Source organism: Lissotriton vulgaris, unplaced genomic scaffold (genome assembly GCF_964263255.1).
Source record: "Lissotriton vulgaris unplaced genomic scaffold, aLisVul1.2 SCAFFOLD_1419, whole genome shotgun sequence".
NCBI lineage: Eukaryota > Metazoa > Chordata > Amphibia > Caudata > Salamandridae > Lissotriton > Lissotriton vulgaris.
The window spans coordinates 58,664-81,483 of NW_028242293.1; the positions used below are offsets into that span (position 1 = coordinate 58,664).

Consider the following 22,820-nt stretch of genomic DNA (forward strand, 5'->3'; position numbering starts at 1 on the left):
TCACCTTCCTATGGTGTTTGGCAATGATTTCCTATTGTATTTGTCAGATTTCACAATGAACACCCCTTCTTATTTCTTTCATTAGAGAGTTAACTATGTAAACCGCTTTGTCGTATTTTTCGTAGAGTTCACAGTGTAAAGAGGGTTCGTCTGGTGTTTGTCAAAGAGTTTGTAATGTACACTCCCTGTCTATTGTATTTGTCAAAGTTGACAAATTATAGCCCCATCCTATTGTATCTGAGAAACATGGTTCAGAGAGTTCCAGGGCAGTCATAAGTTACTGAGCCTGAATTGTCTCAATGGATGATATTCAACTTTGTTTTCTTGGGTCCTGCATACCCTGGATCCTCGAGCTAAAAATCAGGTGTTGATGGGAACAATGTTTAAGATTCTGATGCTAATCCCCAAGCCTCCACATCGAGAGAGACAAGTGACCACAAGCTGCAGATTGCACTCAAAAGCTATTTGGTGTGGAAAATGGAAGACAGGATACAGAGAGAGTGTGAAAAAGAGAGAGATAGACAGAGAGAAAGAAAGAGAGAGAGAAAGAGAAAAGCATGCTACTTCACTGTGGTTGGATTATCTCTTCTCAAGTAGGTACGTCTTGGCAGGCCAGAATTCACCCAGTGAACGTACTCCCAGAAGGATATGTTAGGGTTATGCAAAGAACAGACAAGAGATATTATTAGGAGCAACTTATTATGATCACTCATATAGAATTCTACAGTCCAGGACTTACCAGGTCTTGACAGGGATGACGGTAACGAGCCAAATGAGTAATCCCTCTCTTAACTTGAAGAACCCGGGTACTGGAAGATGTTGCCTTAAGGTGTTGGATAACATTGAGACAGCAGAATACCAGGATCGGATGATGACCGAACAAGAGGACATTGAGATACGGACTGAAGTACATCAGAAAAGGGGGCCTCCAAAGAGGCATACTGGTAAATTCAAGTCAGCAGTAAATAGTCTCGAATGAATCCAATACGCTCAGGAGAACATACACCACACAATTCAGAATGGGAGGGAACAGAGAAGGAATGGTGTAAAACAACAAAGGTGAGCACAGCCATGTTTGCTAAAGAATACAACTGTGCAATGAAGGAGCCATTTCTTAAAAAGGAAATTTAGGTAACAGAACCTTGTGACACAGTATGGAGTTCTGGATGACTATGGGATTATTGTGCTTGCCCTTTAGGCCTTCAGATCAAGTGAGTAGAAAGGTGTATGCACATTGCTGGCAAACAAAAACATTCTTAACATTGGAACAGTGAACCTCTACTGAGGCAATTCGGCAGAACAAGACGTTTTATGCTAATAACGAAGGCGGTGAAGATCATCACTAAATGATAACTCTTAGCTGGACAAAGGAGACACTGAAGAGTGTGAACAGTGCAGCCCCACCTTAAAAGCTCACTGCAATCTTAAGATTTTCTTCATGAAGCAGGGAGGGTTGATATCTGGAAGCTCAGGCACCCCAGTGCAATATACTAACGCCTTCATTTTCATGCAACTCACTGAGCAAAAATGTGACTTCTCATTCACAGTAATTCTAGAACAAACCTTGAAATTGTGATTCTGCTGGAGGTTTGACCAAAGAGATAGAGATCTGACAGATGGATGTGTAATGACAGCCTACTCTAGAATGTCATCATCAAATGTTTGAAAATTACTTGAGATCCCTTCTTCAAGTGAATATTGAAGGTTATTACTAAGTGAACCAGGATCTAAAATGAAGATATAGGAGGACTGGGTCAGGAGAAATTAAAGGGAAAAGGGCAATGATAGAGGCCTCTCTTGGTAATTTAGATAGAGAGGGTGTTTGGTTACTGAATGACATTAGGATATGTGAGTCGGATCTTAAAGCGTAGTGAGCTTGGATACGGAAAGAAAATGTATTTTTGCCAGACACTGACACTATGGAATAAGTGAGAAACAGCTATGCTTCTTAGGCAGCATATGAAAATGGGTCTATTAGTTGAGGTGGGTGTGGGGGGAGTACCCACCTCAAGAAATAACCACAACCCTTGTCAGGGTGAAGCACTAAAGTCACAAAATTAACCTGAGCTTCACCCCTCTGCTATCTATTGCACAGAACAGACTGGCTAAACTTAGAGGCAATGTGTGAAGTATGTATGCAGTTCCAAATAGTAATAAAGTCAAATCACAACACAAAAAATCAATAGCCAATTTAGAAGAATAGATTAAATGTTAATAAATAAAATGAGACAAATCCGATAAGGAAAACCAGAGCTATACATTTATAAATTTAAGGTTCAAAATAGCACTAAAGTGCTGAGCTCCAACCAAGATCATCTAATTGCACTTGACCGGTACCTAGGCACAGCTTAGGCCTGTTGTGATCGAGCGCCGCTCACATACAGAAACCAGATTCAACCCAGTTGGAACTTTACCTTAAGACTTAGGGCCTGATTTACACTTCGGTGGAAGGGATACTCCATCAAAAACATATATCTGGAACACTATATTACAAATGCATTATATCCTATGTCACTTGCAATATGGCACACAGGATGTCCGTCATCCCATCCACTAAACTCTAAATTAGGCCCTTAGTCTCTGAAATAAAAGTCAAAAACCATCATCCGGGCAGGGCAGCAGGCTGTGTTGGAAGCAGGACCCACATTGTCTGATAACTACTAGATGTGATTTCGGTAAACCCATTGACTTTTGGCTGAAAAGCTCAAAACTGTAGAAATTTGAAATTCACGCCCATGAAGGTCCCTTGCCTGCCAAATACTTTTCACACCTTCGCCAGGTGAAGATTTCTACCTTTGGACTTAGTCATTTTTTGAAGCTCTGATTCTTTTAGAGGGGTTAGGGTTAGGATGCAAACTGCAGCCAAAGCGTGCTCCCATGAGGTGGGTTACTTTCTCGGCAAGGACCTGCAGAATTGGATTTGCGGAAAAGCTCCAAGTGAGAGCAACCTGAATCTTTGACCCTTTGTCGGATCAACCTGGCAGGTTGATCCCAGTCCTCTGAGGGACTTTGGACCCAAAAGGATTCTAAGTCCCAGGTTTCAGGAAATGAGTAATCCACTTTGACACTAGCCAAAGCATCCGGGATATTGGGGACAGCACTTAGGGTCAAGACTCACTTCAACAAAGGCCAGCAGCAGGGTCATGAGCAAGTCTAGTTGGAACTAGTCAGCTGACTAATTGCAGAAAAGGCCTCTTGGAGCTTGTTGTTTTCCTGTAGCTTGACCAGGTCAGCCTTATAATGCTTGGAGTCCACGTCTTTGTTCTGAGTACAAGAGAGAAAGTAGGTCCAATCTTGTAGGCTCTTCTCTGGTCACAGACTGCAAGTTCTGTCTTTTTCAGTTCTTCTAAAGGTCCAGAAAGCGTTCCAAGGGTCCCACACTTTTGCCTGGCACAAGCCTGTGCTGGGAGTGACTCTTGGCTCTTCCCTATCCAATGCAGTAAATGTTCCCAGGCGTACTCCAACCTACTGTTGCAGTACTTCCTGTGTGCCCTAGTGCAAACAAAACCCACAATCCTCTTCTCTTCTCTACACAAAACCAAACAGAACCTTAATTTCAATGTGCAGAGTCCTGTGCCCACCCCAGGGAGTGTGGTTAGGGAAAGGGGCAGCCCCTCCTCAGTGGTCCTTGGACAGCTCTAATGGCAGCTCCTTTCCCACTGGTACTGGTGCCTGGCTAAGTGGGGTAACAAGGAAGCGCCCTCCCAAGATGTCAGGTAACATTTGCCTTTGACAAGGTAGGCGTCTTTGAAGTTAATCAATTTCCTGTGCACAGTCCAGATAGTCATAGTGCCAGAGGAACAGAAAACACCACTCCACACCCATGCCTTTGTCTTAGCACTGGGAGCAAGTTGACACCTCATTAATAGGATTAGTTAGCTGCCATGTGATAGATGAAGCTCATGCAAATGGACCTCTAGAGGCTTTAGCCGGGAAAAGGAAACCTTCTTAAAGTACCTTTTCAAAAATGTGTATTACAAAGTAGACATTGTCAGTTAATTGGTCTTGTAATAAATAAATCCAAAATTCCAAAAATGAACTTTATAGTTGTTTTCTAGCCAGACTTAACATGATTACATTTAATAGTGTACCCCAATGCTTTCCCATGGACCAGCCAACCCTGAAAAAGTGAAAATAGCTTTTTGGGTCTTTCACTCTAAGGATGTTTAAGATTAAACATTTACTTGTTCTAATTTTCACTTCCATTCTGGGTCAAAATGGCTGCTAATCTCACCTACTCTGGTCTTCTGGTCTATCGCCCTCCTAATTCCAAAACATACTATCTCCTGGCCTTCTTAGACTATGTTTTGCAGGCAACATCGCGTTATGCAAACTTTACCCTCCTTGGGGATTTTAACCTTCATGTCGAAAATCCCTCAGATTCCATCATTCTCAATTTCCTCTCAACCTTAGCGGACAGATGGCTAAATCAACTTATCACCAGTCCAACACATAAGGCCGGACACACCCTAGTCCTGATCTGTACCAATCCGGATGATATTTCCATAAACGAACCTCTTCCGGTGATCTGGTCCGATCACTTTTTTATCCCGTTTTCCTTTTCCCTCCAGCATCAAGACCGACCGAGACTCCCGGCCAAAACACTAGGTAGAAATTGGAGTAAGATCTTTCCTGACAGCTTAGCTGCTCACCTTACCCATGTCAACCCTCCAGATATAGCTTCTGATCTGGATACCAGACTGACCAATTTCAATGGCTGGATCTCTTCCGCCATTGACCATCTTGCTCCAATCAGGCCTATTAAAACCTTCCGTGCTGCCCCTTCTGCCCCCTGGTACTCCGATGTGCTCCGTAATGCAAGTCGGCATGCAAGCTTCTAGAGAGACGTTGGAGACAATCATACTCCCCCGACTGTAAGATCAAGTATAAATCTGCCCTTAAAGATTACAGGAAAAGGATAACTATTGGGAAGAGAAAATAAACCGTGCACAGGGATCGTCCAGGGAAATATTTAACGCAGTCATAACTTCCACAGACCCACTAGCTCTCAAACGACCCCCTCTGGTGTCTGAGACACTTTGCAATCGCCTTTCTGATTTCTTTGAGGACAAAATTGCCACTATATACAATTCTTTCCCCTGCAATACCAGCCCAGATAGCCATGTTACTAGTACAGTCTCTACGGAATCTGACTGTATCTTCACTCATTTCAAAGAGATTACCATAGACCAATCTCTAATAGAACTTTCAAAATGCAGATCTGGTTCACCCATGGATCCCTGGCCAGCTAAACTATATAAATCTCTCGCCCCTCTTCTCAACCCCATCTTAAATGAGATATGGAATGACTCCCGGCGCTCAGGGATCTTCCCAGATTCTTGGAAGCATGCCCGATTAGTTCCCATACTGAGGAAATCTAATGCCGACTCTAGTGAACCTGCCAATTACAGGCCCATCTCCTTATTACCAGCTCCTGCTAAAGTGCTCGAAAAACTTGCACAGCAGCAACTAGCAGGCTTCTTAGAAGCACATGGTGCTTTTCATGACTCACAACACAGTTTTAGACCGGGATACAGTACTGAGTCAGCACTGATTGAGATGGCCAACGCCATACGATGGAAGTTGGACGAGGTATCAAGAGTGGTGTTGGTGCTGCTCGACCTGTCGGCAGCATTCGACACCGTCTCCGACCCCCCTCCTTCTAGACCGCCTCCGGTCAAAAGGCATCCAGGGGAAGGCCCTTAAATGGATTACATCCTTCCTGTCCAATCGTATGCAGGCAGTGTTCACTCCTCCCTATACCTCGGATAGTCGACCGCTTCGGTGGGGGGTCCCTCAGGGCGCCTCACTGAGCCCTCTCCTGTTCAATGTTTATTTCTCACCCCTAGCTGAAATCATCTCTCAAACAGGAATAAAGGCAACATCTTATGCAGATGACATTCAACTCCTGTTCACCTTTGATAGCCTCACTCAATTCACTTTCGACCCACTAAAAAATTGCCTCCGCACCGTAGCCAAATGGATGGATAACAACTTTCTCTGGCTTAATGCTGGGAAAACTGAGGTATTATTCTTTTACCAACCATCCCCGTTGGACCCCAACATCTGGTGGCCTTCTGAATTGAGTACCCCCCAGCCAAAAGAATACGTAAAAAATCTAGGGGTCAGATGGGATTCCAACCTCTCATTCCACCATCAAGTCCACACGGTATCTGCTCTGCCTGTTTTTCCAAGATCAGGATGGTGAAAAAATTCTTCAAATTTTTATCTAGTAACACTAGGAAGACCATAGTTCAGGCACTGATTACCTCCCATCTGGATTACGCCAACGGCCTGTACATCGGACTGACTTCTGGTCTTTACCACCGACTCCAGACAGTCCAGAATGCTGCAGTACGGTTGGTGGGTGGTATTCCCCTAAGTGAGCACATCTTGTCACACCGCCGTAGACTACACTGGCTGCCTATACAAAAAAGGGCAGAATTTAAAGCACTTATACTGGCCCACCGCACAGTGAGGGGTAAGGGCTCTGCCTACCTCTCCACCTGCCTCTCTCCCTACAGTAATGTCAGGCTCCTTCGCTCTTCCTCAAAAATTCTTCTCACTACCCCCAAATTCAAAAAAGTACGCTCCGGCGGTAAAACCTTCCAAGTATGCGCTTCTGCCCTCTGGAACAAGTTACCATTTCCATCCAGATGAGCTAGGAAGAGCTCCCCTTTCGGAAAGCCTTAAAAACCTTTCTCTTTTGTTGAATTTCCCTCTAAAAAATAGCTCAGCACACGAACACACAGGAGCGCCGGGACACCCCCGCCTGAGCGCTATATAAAACACACTAAATAAATAAATACTTTTAAATACCATGCAACCTGCTTTATGGCAGTAAGGCCTACTTAGAGGTAACATAATATTGTATTAAAGGAAAGGTTAGGCCTGTTGAAAAGGGTTATTTTGATAGGTCAAATTTGCAGTTCTAAAACTGCACAACCAGGCTCTAGACCCTCTAGAGCCATGGTTGTCCTGTCATTGTAGTGGATTGCACAATGGTTGCCGCAGTGCAATTGTGGCATTTAACTAACAGGCCCGGGTACACATTTGTACCACATACTAGGGTTGTATAGGTAAGTTAAATATGCCAATTAGGGATAAGCCAAGTTCATCATGTTGAAAGGGGGGCACAGGTACATTACCACTGGTTAGCAGGGGTAAAGATTGCAGAGTTCCATATCCCACAAAAACGGTTGTGGTAAAAGAACTGGGGGTACACCACATAAAAGGCGGTCATTTCCAACAAGCAGAGATTGTGTCAGCAGGGAATGGGCAGTATGCTACTTAGAGTCAGGTGATTTGTAAGGACATGAGTGACTAAAATAAAAGACTAAAAGAGAAGTTTGGAAAGTATTAGATGGCTTTCAGTGGAGAAGTGTGGCTCAGGGGTTAGAGGCGGCAGACCTGGAGCTTGAGTTCGGTCCGGGACCAGGGTTCAATTCCCCGCCTCGGCTGGTCTTGGGCTCAAAAATTCCGCGGACTCGTTAATTCTCGCTCCGGTGCCTTCTCAGCTCACGGGTTCACACTCTGCGACTCTGGGCAATAGCTTGCTTAATCTCCACAACGGCCCCTCGCGGTGGGATGCCTGGCTTTCACCTTGTGGATACCCTGCCAGGGCTATCTCACAGGGGAATACCAGGACGGGTTCCCTAAGCAAGCGCCGAGATGCCCCAGGGTAAGTCGTGCGCTATATAAGACTTCATACTTTACTACTTTACTTTACTTTGCATATGCCTTCAATCTGTTACTGGTGTGTAATGTCACACTAGCTTATATCATTTGCTGGGCAGTTAGAATAAGAAAGAAGACCATGCTGTCACTTCAAAAGAAATCTCCAAAGCTAAGTAATGAGGATGAGATCACTGGTAAGTCACTGAGTGGTGATGGTTTATGGTGAAGTATTACAAAGAGTTCAGTGGTATTCTAGATCCCCACCCTGTTAAATTACTCAACATAGTCCTTAATGAACTATTCCCCTCACAATTAAAGAGGCTTTGATAAAAGTAATCCCAACGAAGGAAAAAGGTAAGGTGAAATATGTGCCCAACTGGCATTTATCTGTTCTTAATGTGCAGTGTAAACAAATTGGCATACTATTAACATCTAACAAGGGAGAAATCGTAAGGAAGACACCAAACTGAGTAATTAAAAAAAGTTAGGTTTCATTTAATATAATAACAAGTGGTTAAAAACAATTAATAAAAATACACAATGTAAACCTGTTATATAAACAACAAAATTACTCAAAACAAAATATAATCCATAAAAAATGCATATAACATAGCATCTACTAGTGGCAAACAATTTATATTAATCTGTTCTTAATGTGGACATTACAATCCTAGTAGGAACACTGACCTGTATATTATGAAGCTCACTTCAAAAACCTGTGCATGCACATCACGTTGGATTGATTACTAATTTAAAGACAGTGAACTACCTCAAAATCACTGACGACATCCTGATGAGGGGAGAGAGAGGGATACAGCAAGTGTCTTTTCTCACACATTGTTCAAAAATAATTTGACTTGATTTAATATCTGTTGCATAGCTTTTACCATGTTTTTTAGGCAAGTGTGTTTTTACCAAAGGGGTCAAAGTTCCCAGGGGTGACCCTACCCACTGTTGCAGAAATGCATGTGTGCCCCACCACAAACGAACCCACAGCATCCCTGTCTACTTAAAACCAAGATGGCAGAACCTTTTCTTCCCCGTGCAAAGCTCATGTGCCCACACCAGAGGTGTCGAAAAGGAAATGGTTTAGACTTTGGCCAGTCTAAACCAGTTCTAGGGGACGTTCCTCTCCCACTGGGACTTTTGCCTGGCTGACTGGTAAACAAAGAAGGGCCCTGCTCAGGTGTCACCTAAAATGTGCATATGGCAGGTTAGGCCTCTTTGAAGTTAATCAAGATTCTGGGCACAGCCCAGATGCTCATCCTGCCAGAGGAACAGAAAACATGGCCCGATACACAGCTTTTATCTGAGCTCTGGGAGCAAGTTCAAACGTCATCAAGGCAACTATTCAGCTGCCTGGTGACATATGAAACTTATGTAAATGGGCATCACTGGCTTTAAGTAGGAAAGGGCAACTTTCTGAAACTATCTTTTCCAGAATATTTATTGCAAATTCAACATCACCGGTGAAGAGGCTGTTCCTAAACAGAGATGACATTATTGCATTTAATAGTGTATCCCAAAGATTCCCTATGGAACAACCATCCCTGCTACAGTGAAAATAGCTTTTGGGTCCTTTTCCCTTTAAGCAACATTTTAACCTTAGTCTTGTACATGCCCTACTTTTAAACACAAGGCACCCTGTCCTATGACCAGTTAGGCCTACGTATGGGTGACATAGTAATATTTAAAAGAATGGTTTAGGCCTGCTGAAGGGTTTATTTTGACAAGCCAAATTTGCAGTTTTAAAACTGCACAACCCTATACGAGTAACCAATTGCAAGTGCAATTGTGAAGGGACTGCACTATGGGCTATACGATTCTTTGATTGTGCTAAGGAAACTAGACAGGTGTGCTTGCTGTCACCTCTTCTTTTTATTCTGCTGACATAGCCATTTCTCAAAATACTTAATGTAAAAGAGAGAATCAGAGGGAATTCCTATGGAAGGTACGAATACAAGTTGGCTGTCAATCAATCATCAATCAGTAAACTTGTAAAGTGTGCTACTTACCCGCGAGGGTCTCAAGGCGCTGCGGGGAGGGGGTGCTGCTACTGCTCGAAGAGCCAGGTCTTGAGGAGCTTCCTGAAAGTGAGCAGGTCTTGCGTCTGCCGCAGATGAGTGGGGAGGGTGTTCCAGGGCTTGGCGGCGAGGAAGGAGAAGGATCTGCCGCCGGATTTTGTTCATTGGATGCGCTGGACAGCGGCGAGGGCGAGGTTGGCGGAGTGAAGCTGGGGGGCGGGGGTGTAGAAGTTGAGTCTGGTGTTCAGGTAGGCTGGTCCGGTGTTGTGGAGTGCTTTGTGTGCGTGGGTGAGGAGCTTGAAGGTGATCCTCTTGTTGAGGGGGAGCCAGTGCAGGTCTCTTAGGTGGGAGGTGATGCGGATGCATCAAGGGATGTTGAGGATCAGGCGGGCGGAGGCGTTCTGGATGCGTTGCAACCGTTGTAGGTGTTTGGCCGGGATTCCTGCGTAGAGTGAGTTGCCATAGTCCACCCTGCTGTTGACGAGGGCTTGGGTCACCGTTCTTCTAGTTTCAGTCGGGATCCACTTGTAGATCCTGCAAAGCATGCGGAGGGTGTTGTAGCAGGAGGAGAAGATAGTGTTGACCTGCTTCGACATGAGAGGGAGGATTAGAGGATGAATCCAAGGTTGCGTGCGTGGTCCGTAGGTGTTGGTGCTGTTCTCAGTGTGGTTGGCCACCAGGAGTCGTCCCAGGCAGAAGGAGTGGGGGCGAGGATGAGGACTTCCGTCTTGTCTGAGTTAAGTTTCAGGCGGCTGCTCCTCATCCACTCAGCGACGGCCTTCATTCCCTCGTGGAGGTTGGTTTTGGCGCTGTGCGGGTCCTTGGTGAGGGAGAGGATGAGCTGGGTGTCGTCGGCGTATTAGATGATGTTCAGGTCATGCTGACGGGCCACTTGTGCGAGGGGGGCCATGTAGACGTTGAACAGGGTCAGGCTGAGGGATGAGCCCTGAGGTGCGGTGCAGATGATGTCAATGGCTTCAGATCGGAAGGGTGGGAGGCGAACTCTCTGGGTTCTGCCGGAGAGGAAGGATGTGGTCCAGTCCAGGGCCTTCTTCTTGATCCCAGCTTCTTGGAGGCTAGTTCTTAGTGTGCGGTGACAGACCATGTCAAAGGCAGCTGACAGGTCCAGGAGGATGAGGGCTGAGGTTTTGCCGTTGTCTAGTTGGTGCTGGATGTCATCTGTGGCAGCGATGAAGGCTGTCTCTGTGCTGTGGTTTCATCTTAATCCGGACTTGGATGGGTCTAGGATATTGTTGTCCTCGAGGTGGCGGGTCAGCTGTATGTTGGTGATTTTCTCTATGACCTTCGTCGGGAAAGGGAGAAGGGAGATGGGCCAGAAGTTTTTGAGGTCCTTGGGGTTTCTTGAGGAGGGCATTGATTTCTGCGTGTTTCCAGCTTTCCCGGAATGTCGCTGTGTTGAAGGAGATGTTGATGACCTTCCGTAGTTGGGGTGCGATGGTTGCGTCTGCTTTGTTGAAAATGTGGTGCGGACAGGGGTCTGACGGAGATCCTGAGTGGATGGAGTTCATGACCTTGCGTGTCTCGTCGTCATTGACGTGGGACCAGGAGGTCAGCTGGTTGGTGCGGGTGGCGTTAGGCGTGGGGTCTGTCGTGGCCAGAGCGGGCGAGGTGTTGAAGCTGTCGTGAATGTCGGCGATCTTGCGATGGAAAAAGGTGGCCAGTGAGTCGCACAGATATTGCGAGGGCGGGATGTCGTTGTTGTTGCCGCTGGGGTTGGAGAGTTCGTTCACTATGTTGTCTATATAGATGGTGATAGGATAATATCTATTTGCTGTACAGACATGTCACTGGGCAACTTGAGATATGAACCTGAAGAATATGTTCCACTCTACAGAATGGAGCGGTCATTATATAGCATCATAGCCTGCTGCTGAGGACTGTCTCAATTGGGTCTTTGAAACATAAAGTTATAATGGAAAAAATGAAGCTACATTTTCTATGATGCTTGGCGCAATATTAAGGTGTGCAAAGATTTTTTTTTTTCTGAAGTTGCAGATTTTTGTACTTCAACAGACTTTCAAAATTACCCATTTACCTTTGTTTTTGCATATGTGGCATTTTTCTGCAAATTGTGAGATATTTTCATCCTAATTCAAGCCTGGAGGCTTTTTTTTAGCACATTTACTCTTTGCAGAGTTTTGATAGTGACAATGGAATTATAAAAGAGCATAAAATCTAGGACCTCTTTATGACCTAGGCACTAATACTGATGCAGTGATAGTGTAATGACAATTTGCAAAAATGTGAGGGATTTACAGGGGCACTGTTATCACATAATTTATCACTTCAGGTCTCAGCGCAGGGATTAACGTGCAATTTATACAACTTTTCATCTGGTTCAGAGGTGCTTAATTGTGGCCAATGCACTATTTGCCTGCATGATTTGCACCAGGGTTTATCTAGCAGAAATCATGTGAGTCAAATGTTATGAGTGAGCAATCTGCGCCTGATTTGGAATCCCTATTCAGGCTTAAACATGGGTTTGTGCCCGAACAGGGATTAGTGCTCAAGATAAAATGAGTGTATGATGTCTCATCTTCTCAAGAATAGTTTTATGGTGATTAAATAAGGGTTGTTGGTCCTGGACCCCACAGCAGGGTCAGCCCCAAATATTTTGCCTTTTACCCTAAACTTGTTACTGAATTTGTTTTTGTAGGCCTTAGGACTCTGTGCACTTCACTACAGCTAACCAGTGCTAAAGTGTTTGTGCTCACTCCCCTAAAAACATAGTAGTTTGGCATAGACCTGATTGTCATAATTTAATGTACTTATAAGTCCCTTGTAGTGTGGTGTACCATATCCCCAAGGCCTGTAAATTAAATGCTACTAGTGGCCTTGCTAGTGCCAAAAATGGGTGTGGCTCTACTCAGTAAGGCTGAGCCCTATACAACCTTGTAACAAAAGAAGATGCCAATACTGATGCTTATTCGAATTCGAATTGTCTCAAAAATGTATAACTCATATATATTTGAAAGCTCATTAGTAGCTTTTTATTCAGGTTATTTTGAAATATCTCGTAACAAAATTTCAAACACAATTGTACTTTTTCAAAAAAACAACACAAAAATTGACCCAAAAAAAAAAGAATGATTTGGGGGACAAGGGGACTGATAAATAATCATACAGTCACTCGTACATACAATCACCTGTTCCACATACTCCTCACACTCAATCTACAAATTGCACACACACACCACGGAAAAAGGGGATAAACCTATGGAGTAGTACACGGACTGCCAAACCAAAAGTCAATATAATACTTTTTGTTGGATATATCACAGATGTCAAATATCTCTAAGTAAACAATTTCAAACATGTCGTTCTCCTTTATATATAAATTCTGTGGAACAAAAACCAACTCTTTATAGCACACACTATTTTGGCAGCACCAACGGTCTACGTGTTTCGAATACCTGGAGTCATTGGGATTCTCTTCAGGACCATGAATATCTGTAAAAATAAAAAGAATACAAATGGTATCCTATTCTTTCAGGAAAAAACACCCAGCACTGACCACTGTTCTACCACTCCAGCTTACCAGTATCACAGAAACCATAAGGCGTATTTATTCGTGTCTTCTGTCACCACAAATTCTGTGAATAAGAAGAGGGATAAAAAAGAGGAAAAAATGGTACCAGGACTTGTGAGAATGCCAAAGCAAATTACAACCAAACTACAGACTGTATCTTCCTCAGTCTATTTATATCTTGACCATTAAAAACTCTTACCTAAAACAACCTTGCCCACTGTTTGTAATTGTCAGAGCTCAAAAGTTCACTCGAGGATGTGCATATGTTGACACCACACCTAACAAACCAAAGACTGAATAATTTATATAGAACCCTGGTCATGTGTATACAGGGAACTGAACTTCAAAAAACCGTTACAATCACTAGTTAAATTAACTGTAGTTCTGTCGCCTCCTTCTATCTGCATGTATGTAAGGTTCAGCAATGAGTGTCTAAAGAAGGAAATAGCATCCTATGTTGTAGTGTCTATTATGGGGGGATTAGTGGTGGGGCCACAGCATTGTAGTTCATAATGTTCCTCGTTACATCGCAAAATCCTTCTCGGACACAGTTGTCTCCAATGAATGTCTGACTAAATATCGAAAATAAAAATATCGACATACAAAAATATCGGGACAAAAATATCGAAGTCAAAAATATCGGAATCCTATCCCTAACAAGGTAAGTACAAAAATATCGAAAAAATAATATCGTAGTACAAAAATATCGAAATAAAAAATATCGTTTTTTAAAATGTATTAATAATAATGTTAAAATAATTATAAAATACATATAATGTTACAAATATTAAATAAAAATATTGAAACATAATTAAAAAATTAAAACTAATACATATACATTTAAAATAAATTAAAAACGTAATAATTTAATGTAATTTTATATTTTGTAATTTCATTTAATTGATTTAATTTAAATTTATTTAATTTTTACCCTGTACGACTGTACCCCAAAAACCCAAAACTGACCCAGAACCCTAAAAATACCCCTTTACCCATGAACTGAAAACTGACCCTGAACCCTAAAAATACCCCTTTACCCAAAAACTGAAAACTGACCCTGAACCCTAAAAATACCCCTTTACCCAAAAACTGAAAACTGACCCTGAACCCTAAAAATACCTCTTTACCCAAAAAACTGAAAACTGACCCTGAACCCTAAAAATACCCCTTTACCCAAAAACTGAAAACTGACCCTGAACCATAAAAATACCCCTTTACCCATGAACTGAAAACTGACCCTGAACCCTAAAAATACTCCTTTACCCATGAACTGAAAACTGACCCTGAACCCTAAAAATACCCCTGTACCCATGAACTGAAAACTGACCCTGAACCCTAAAAATACCCCTTTACCCAAAAACTGAAAACTGACCCTGAACCCTAAAAATACCCCTTTACCCATGAACTGAAAACTGACCCTGAACCCTAAAAATACCCCTTTACCCATGAACTGAAAACTGACCCTGAACCCTAAAAATACCCCTTTACCCATGAACTGAAAACTGACCCTGAAACTAAAAATACCCCTGTACCCATGAACTGAAAACTGACCCTGAACCCTAAAAATACCCCTGTACCCAAAATTAATTAATATTATTTAATTAGCAATTAATTATTAATTAACAATAACAATAAAGTAAATATATTAGCACATTTGCTGTAATTAATTTAATTTAAAAATTAATATTATTTTGCACAATTAATTAATTAAGAATAACAATAAATTATATATAACAATTACTATAATTAATTTAATTAAATAATTAATAATAATTAATTACCAACTAATTAATCATTATAAATATGAAAAAAATTATAATAATTAATTAAGTAATTAATAGAAATTAATTACCAATTAATTATTAATTAAAATATGTACAAACATATATCAATTAATTAATTATTATTAAATTACTTCCCACCCTATTCCCCTATAAACCCATAACCCGCTACAGAACATATTTATCAATTAATAAATTAATTAAAAATAATTTAAAATTAATTCTCAATTAATTAATTAATATTTCCTAATAATTAATAATTAATTTAACATAATTAAATTACTTCCCACCCTATTCCCCTATAAACCCACAACCCGCTACAGTAGTAAAAGACAATATTTAATAAAATAACATTAAAAATAAATAATAAAACATAATTAATACAATATAATATACACTAAATTTATTTAAAAATAGATATTAGTAACATCAAAGTTATTCATTTCGATATTATTAACATCGATATTTACAACTTCGATATTACTGATATCATACCAATATCGATATTTAGACTGTCGATATTACTTACCTTCGATATTTTTGTATATCGATATTTAAAATTCGATATTTTTGCATATCGATATTTAAAAATCGATATTTTGTCTGTGTACCGTCTCCAATGATGGAGAGCACGCGGAATCTCAGGGCGGTCGATCATCAGATTTCACAGCTAATCTCCATTTGCCAGGTCACGATCTCAGCAGCAGACCACTTACTAAGGTCATACAACCAATGTGGAATCGAAGGGGCAGCTGGATATTTCCAGGACATCACTATCCAATGTTTCTGCAGAACATATGCCAGGTCTATAAATTTAGTGGCATGTTTGTTTTTGCAAGTGCGCAACATGATTTCCAGCAGGCAGGGCAAGGGATCAGGGGCGTAACACAGGCCCCCACAGACCCCGTGGTGTGGGGGGGCCCCGTACCCCTCCCCCCCACTCCAGGGGCCCCCTTCGCAGCCACGCAGCCAGCAACCAATTAGCACTCCATACACAGTTATGCATTTATCTTACATTTCAATTTAGCTCTGAACGGAAACTGTTCTTGTTCTACTACATTACTTTCACTTTATGGCAGAAAACACGTGAAAGAGCGCACTAAGAAATAAAATATTTCATCAAAATCGTGGCGGTTGGTCCATTGGGGGCGTTTGGGCGTTGCCCCCCCGCCCGCACACGCATCTCAACTCCCTCGGCGTACTGAGATTACTTAAGTTCAAACAAACTTATGTTAAGGCAGAGGGGACAATGCCTGTCAGTCAGCATGATGCAGGACCGCCCACCCCCTTCAGAATCTGAAGGGGGTGGGCGGTCCTGTGTCATGTTGACTGACAGGCATTGTCAGAGGCAGGCAGAAGCACAGGTGCGCATGAGTGGGGACGGAGGCGGGTACCCAACAAAACCAATGTTTTAATATATTTTTGTCCCTTACAAAATGTGCATATTTCAAATTCATTACTATTGAACGGAGTATTTTTAGATACGTGAATTACGTTAGAAAGGGATCCGAGTAATTCAGGATGTTGAAATGCGATATTTGGGAGGGTGGTGGGGGGTGGTGGGAGAGTTGTTACTGCCGCTCGCACATTGCCATTCATCGTTTGGTTTTTATACATTTGTTTCTTCTCGCGCATTGGGTGATTCCTATCTCCATTGGGAGGGAAAAAGGGGGGGCAAGTACACCGACTACCATTTGGTGTGTGTAAAAGGCCGCTTTATTGAAACAGGTGCACATCACATTTATTAAAATGGCAAACTGCCTTACAAAAGTAAAACCTCTCTAAACATCGAGTTACCTGACCACTTTTATTTTACTCCCCCCACCCCTACGATCCCCACATGATAAAATCCCCCACCCTGCAATATACAAACATAGAACTCAATTACATCATAATACTATCCAATTTTATCCCCTACCTCCTAACTCCAAAACCTCCCAAGACCTACAGTCCTATTTGCCTTCTTGCAACTGTAACTAACTACCCTCTAATGTCAACTCCCAAACTGGTGACGCTTTCCCCGCTCCCATTTCCCAACTCCCCAAACTTCACGAGAAAGTACCAAACTCCAACCAAACTTGGCCAACATCAAAAACAACTCCGCCACCCAAAGGCGGAGGTTAGGTGATTACACCGCCTCCCCCTTTTCCTGCCCCCCACTCCCCCTTTTGTGATGCAGAAAATGAGAACGCCAACCGCCGGCCCCCACTCACGGCGCACCCCCAATAAACGGGCCTCCCTGACCAAGCAACCTGAAACCACGCAGGATTGAAACTCAGCTTACCACCAAATTAGCTATCCCGTGTTTGCCACTTGGCCCTCTTCACAAAAGAATGCTCCGCAATCCAAATCAACACATCCCGGGCTAAGAAACCATTCCCGACCTGCACGAGCAACAAATGTCAATAACTATGCCCCTCAACATCACCTCGCGCATTCAAAAACGCCCTTCGCTGCACACTTAACGCCGATATCACTGAGGATCACCGCCACCGGCGCGTAATGTCCCCCCAGCCGCACCCCGTCAATGCGTTTCCGACGCCGCCCCACTCCGAAACCGGCACGTGCCCTACCGACTGCTATCCGCCCCCGCCCTTGCCAGATGCTTCCACCCCGCTAACCACTGTGACCCCATTGCCCTTCTTCTCATGGGCACCCCATTTACTTGTGTCCAGAAAAACTGCCACATCCGCACGTCCCCTCAGACGCCCGCCGACAAACGCACGCAGTGGCCGGAGGCCTCTGTCCTGCCAGGGTCCGGCCCAACCTCCGACAAAGCATCCACCCGACACGTACCACCCGTCCCGCAAAACGGAGGTGTCCCCCCAGCATCTGAATTTCCGACACTACCCCAATGTGCTTTGCCACCAGTACATCTAGCAGCCCAAACATCCGCTGCTGCTTGTCTGCCGGCAACCATGCCTCCAGCAAAACCCGCGTCCAGCTCAATACCCAAATTTTGACAGCGCCATGCCGGCCCCACTGTCTTTTGAATTTCCAACACTGGCACTTTGTGCCATGCCTCCATCACCTCGAGCCGCCTCAACATCTGCCGCTGCTTGCCTGCCGGCAACCGTGCCTCCAGTAAACACCGATACCAGCTCAATACCCAAAATTGACAGTGCCGCACCTGGTCCCACTGTCTTTTGAAGTTCCAACACTGGCACTTCGTGCCTTGCCTCCATCACCTCGAGACGCCTCAACATCCGCCGCCGCTTGTCTGCCGGCAACCTGTCTCCAGCAACACCGAGCCCAGCTCAATACCCAAATTTGACAGTGCCATGCCGGCCCCACTGTCTTTTGACTTTCCAACACTGGCACTTTGTGCCTTGCCTCCATCACCTACAGTAAGCACCGAGACCAGCTCAATACCCAAAATTGACAGCGCCGTGCCTGGCCCCACTTGTCATTTGAAGTTCCAACACTGGCACCTTGTTTCTTGCTTCCATCACCCCTAGCTGCCTCAACATCCGCCGCTGCTTGTCTGCCGGCAAACGTGTCTCCAGCAACATCGAGCCCAGCTCAATACCCAAAATTGACAGCGCCATGCCTGGCCCCACTGTCTTTTGAATTTCCAACACTGGCACTTTGTGGTTTGGCTCCATCACCCCGAGCCGCCTCAACATCCGTCGCTGCTCGCTTGCCGGCAACCGTGCCTCCAGCAACACCGAGACCAGCTCCTTATCCCAAAATTGACAGCGCCGTGCGTGACCCCACTGCCGTGTCCGGCGCCAATGGCACCCCAAGGACCTCCGTGATCTCCTGAAACCTGTCCAGTGCCACCTGGCAGTTCGTGGAGTCCGGGGCCCCGCCACGAAAAAAGAGTCATCCAGGTAGGGCTGACCTCCCTAGTGACCCGTTTGTTCCGTAAAAACCATTGCCGGAACCTACGAAACCTTCAAAAACGCGCAGGACCTCGAGCAGCCCATCGGCAATGCCGTTTCCACATACCTAATGAACAGACATAGGGCAAAACAATATTCCCCAGGAACTGGGCCTACTCAAATACCAAATTAAAAAGTGGTCCTTAGGGAATAATTTTAAAGTTATTTTTACATTTCGACTGTGTCACCATAGTGAACAACATTCCATAACGCTCCAAGGATTATTATCAAATCAAAATGTTGCAGCTTTCATAAGATACCTAAAAGCATATCTTACGTACATCACATTGATGTTAAGCCATATTTCATTCATGTCTGGCGACTCAAATCTCCACAGCTACCCAGTTTTCACATGTGCGGTGTTGTTTGACCCTTTTCCGCACACTATATGGTCAATATTTGCACATTTGCCATATATACATTATTCCTCCCTTATATACCTAATCCCAATACCATGATCAGTAGTCTTGTACATGGAAGAGTGTCATAGCGTTGACGTTTCGGTCTCACAAACCCGTTATTCTCCGATACCATCGTCAGGACAAGTGTTGCACCATGAATCTATCGTAAAACCACACATGTACAATCAACAACATATTTAAGACCAATCCCTTAAGAACATGTATATGTATCGTCTGCCCACACCAAACGGAATGCTCCCAAGCGCGTATTTATAATGTCCATGCACCTCTTCCCCTCCCAACGTGTCCCGCGTGTACGAACATCAATACACCTTCACAGATTGGTGGAGTCAAACGTAACCCAGGTCTCATACGGCTGTCCAATCAGTGGTGCCGCACCATACTACTAGATGAAATTCACACTCCCCTAAAATCCATGTTAGCGCCTCACTACTCACAATCACGACCATTAACTAAGACCTTAAACGTCTGTTCCTAAAAAGGAACCACAGTCAGTCACCTCAACCAATTGAAATTATACGTAGGATCCTACTGCTGTGTAACCATGCACCAATCCGTTTATCTTACCTTCCGCCTCGTTTTTAGCAGAAACTAAAATTGAACACATGCACTCAACAGTATCGATATTCTATCGTGTTATGAGACCTTCACGACCCCCATGAACGAATCCAACTGTACTTACATCCCCTGTACTTTGCCCGTGCAACCTCGAAAGGAAACATAACGTGACAAATTAAAGTAAGGACCGAGTTCCGTGCATAGCGTTGTACAACCTAACAAACCCCAGCCACGGTAGAAACTTACTGTACGAATGGTTGCCTAAATCAGTAATCCTCTCACTTTGCTTGCTTCAACAGTCGAGTGCTTCGCTGGCGCGGTGCAGCTACGCTATGGTCGCTCCTGCAATTACGTGACCCAACCGCACAGAAATGTGTCGGCCATAATGGTATGGAGTCTCATGCCTGACTTTGCCTCTAAGAAACCGGGCACGTGGCTAATAGACCCAATATCCCCAATACTTCTCTGCGACAACTTTGGACAACCTTAGAGGCATAGAGTTACTGTTGCCTTTTACCCCGTCGAAGGTCTCTATTCCCACCCGAAATAGAGATCTCTTATGTGGTTACATGACCAAACCTCGCACAGGCGATGAACACAAACTCTTGCCCGACCTTGCCAGCCGCCACCTCGGTATACAAGCAACCTACCCATGGCTACCCACTCAGGGGTACTCATGATCCCCCAAAAAAACCTTTTCCTGGCCCTTAAAGGCCGCTTGTCGAAAAAGAACACTAACCATAACGACGCGTCCTCCATCTGTAAATCTCGCGATAGCTTATTCTTGTATATATTGGAACTTATGTGTCGGGAAAAGAAATGTACCACAACTCCTGTCCAATGTTGGTCAACATCCGAACATAGCTTTGCATAACAATAGGACTCCTCCATTATTCCCATATCTAGACTTAAGATTGTCTCAGCTAACACAACCACCTCGTTCTATCTAAGAGTGACTTAAGCTTACCATTGCCACATGCGTAAAGACCACCCAATCCTCCTGGTAGACCGATTGCTGCAGGTTGCCAATCTATCTTACCACTACTGGCCGAATACGTTGAGGTTTCCAGAAAGCCTGATGCTAGAGATAGTACAAGTGTGATTAACCGTGTAGAAGGAAAAGCTTATGACAACGAAATGAATATCCTTGGCCCCAAGGACATAGAAAGCTTGCACGCAAGCATTCCACAATTGTAGCCCCCATGTCATCAGCAGTGTCTTACGAAAAGGGCGAAGCCCTCATCAAGTCCCCAGCTGATTTGATTGGTAAATGTGCACAGATTGCATTTGCGGACCACTATTTTATCTTCGATCCCAAGACTAGTGAAGTATTCCTCCATGCCGTTGCTCCATGGCCGCTGACGATCTCCAAGCCGCTGGGGGCCCTGTGGGATCCCCAAGCCGCTGGGGGCCCTGTTGGTTGAGGGACCGGCGAGCCCGCCTGGGGCCTTCGTAAACCAGCCGCGACGAGACCCTCACGTACTCCGGGCCTGCTGCAGGAAGCACAGCCCTCCCTTCTCCTTGGTGACGGCTGGCCACGCCCAGCCAAAACAAGTCTGGAGCCCCACGCTGGCCGTCCCCCTGCCAAAGAAAAGGTACCGCTGGTGTACTGGGACCCTGAAACCGCGTGCCCCCCTCACCCGCCCCCCTTACCCCCGACCTCCTCGTACTCTCTCCATATTAACTCCCCTACCCCCGATCCCCCCTCCCCCGGTGAGCTCCCCCCCTTCTACTCAACCCCTCCGCCGGCACCCCATGACTCGAACACCTCTAACCCCTCCCGCTCCCTTTCACTGCCCTCTGAGTCTTATCAATGCTGGGGAGAACTCCCCCCTCCGCATGCCTCCCTCACCGCACCCCCGGTTCCCCTCCCCCCACCCAACCACCTGGGACCAACTCCCCCCCTTCCATGGCCACCCAGGACCGTCCCACCTTGTGCCCCCCCTTGCACCCTTCTTGCCAACCTTCCTGCCCCTCTCTGCTGCGCCCGCGGCCCCCTGCTAGGCAGGTGAGGGGCTCTCCTGACTCCCCTTCTGTGGCGGGCCGCCTCCCCTTGTCGACATCCCCGGCCCCTTTTGCCCCTACCTGCCCAATTTCCCTGCACGCTCTCCCTCCCGCCCCCGATCCTGAGGTCTGCACTCCCACCCCGCCCGCCCCCTTTCCCGCCCGTTGCACAAAACGCCCGGAAGGCCCCGCTCACTGGCAGAGCCTCCTCGACCTCAACCGCCGCGCCAGGGCGGCCGCAAGACCCCTCTGCATCGCTGCCTGCCCACAGTCTCCTGCCGCCCCGCCCCCCTCCCTCCCCACAGACTGCATTCCTAAGGGCGGCGAGGCGCCACTGGCAGCGTGCCTTGTCCGCCCTCCCTGCTTCATTTTTTCCACACCGCCCGTCACAACCAGGGCCGCGCTCCTGACATCCGTGCAGCCCTGTGAAACCTACCTGAAGACACGCAAACTTCTGTGGCAGCGCGCAGGCGATGGCTGCTGCCGCCACGCCCGCGAAGGCACGCCACGCCGGGCGCTTGCATTGCCCAGCAGGCGTAGTGCCTCGAGGACTCGCCCCTCGCAATGCCCCCGACTTAAAACATGCGAAAGCTTCCCAAGAAACGCCTGACAAAAAGCTCCTGACTGAAACATTCCCAGCCACCAGGTCTCAGTACCTAAAATGGTGGCTGGGACAACTCGGGATCGCTATTTATCCTTTGGGCTACAAAATTCCTTTTGGGCTGCTTTTGGGCTATCATCAGCCAGCCCAACGCGGCAAAATGGCCGCTCGCTTGTTCTCCCCCCTTCCCCCTCCCAAATCTGCCCGGGGGGCAGACCTCGCGGCTCGGCTGCCCCCCAAACCCCACTTCTGCATGGAAACCCTTCAGCAAGGCAACGTGTGTGGCATATATTATTTTCATATTATAGAGCCGAAGGAT

The 22,820-nt window shown here is 45.4% G+C and overlaps 1 protein-coding gene across 1 annotated transcript in view; it reads left to right on the forward strand.

Moving 5' to 3' along the window:
• Nucleotides 1–754: 754 nt before the first annotated feature.
• Nucleotides 755–22,820, forward strand: part of LOC147669005 (leukocyte immunoglobulin-like receptor subfamily B member 3) — a gene marked incomplete at its 3' end in the record, with an annotated part of 559,849 nt that continues 537,783 nt past the window's right edge. The window contains exons 1-2 of the mRNA XM_086948290.1: nt 755–944; nt 7,797–7,871. Of these exons, the coding sequence (XP_086804416.1) occupies nt 755–944; nt 7,797–7,871 (265 nt within the window). The remainder of the gene's footprint in view (nt 945–7,796; nt 7,872–22,820) is intronic.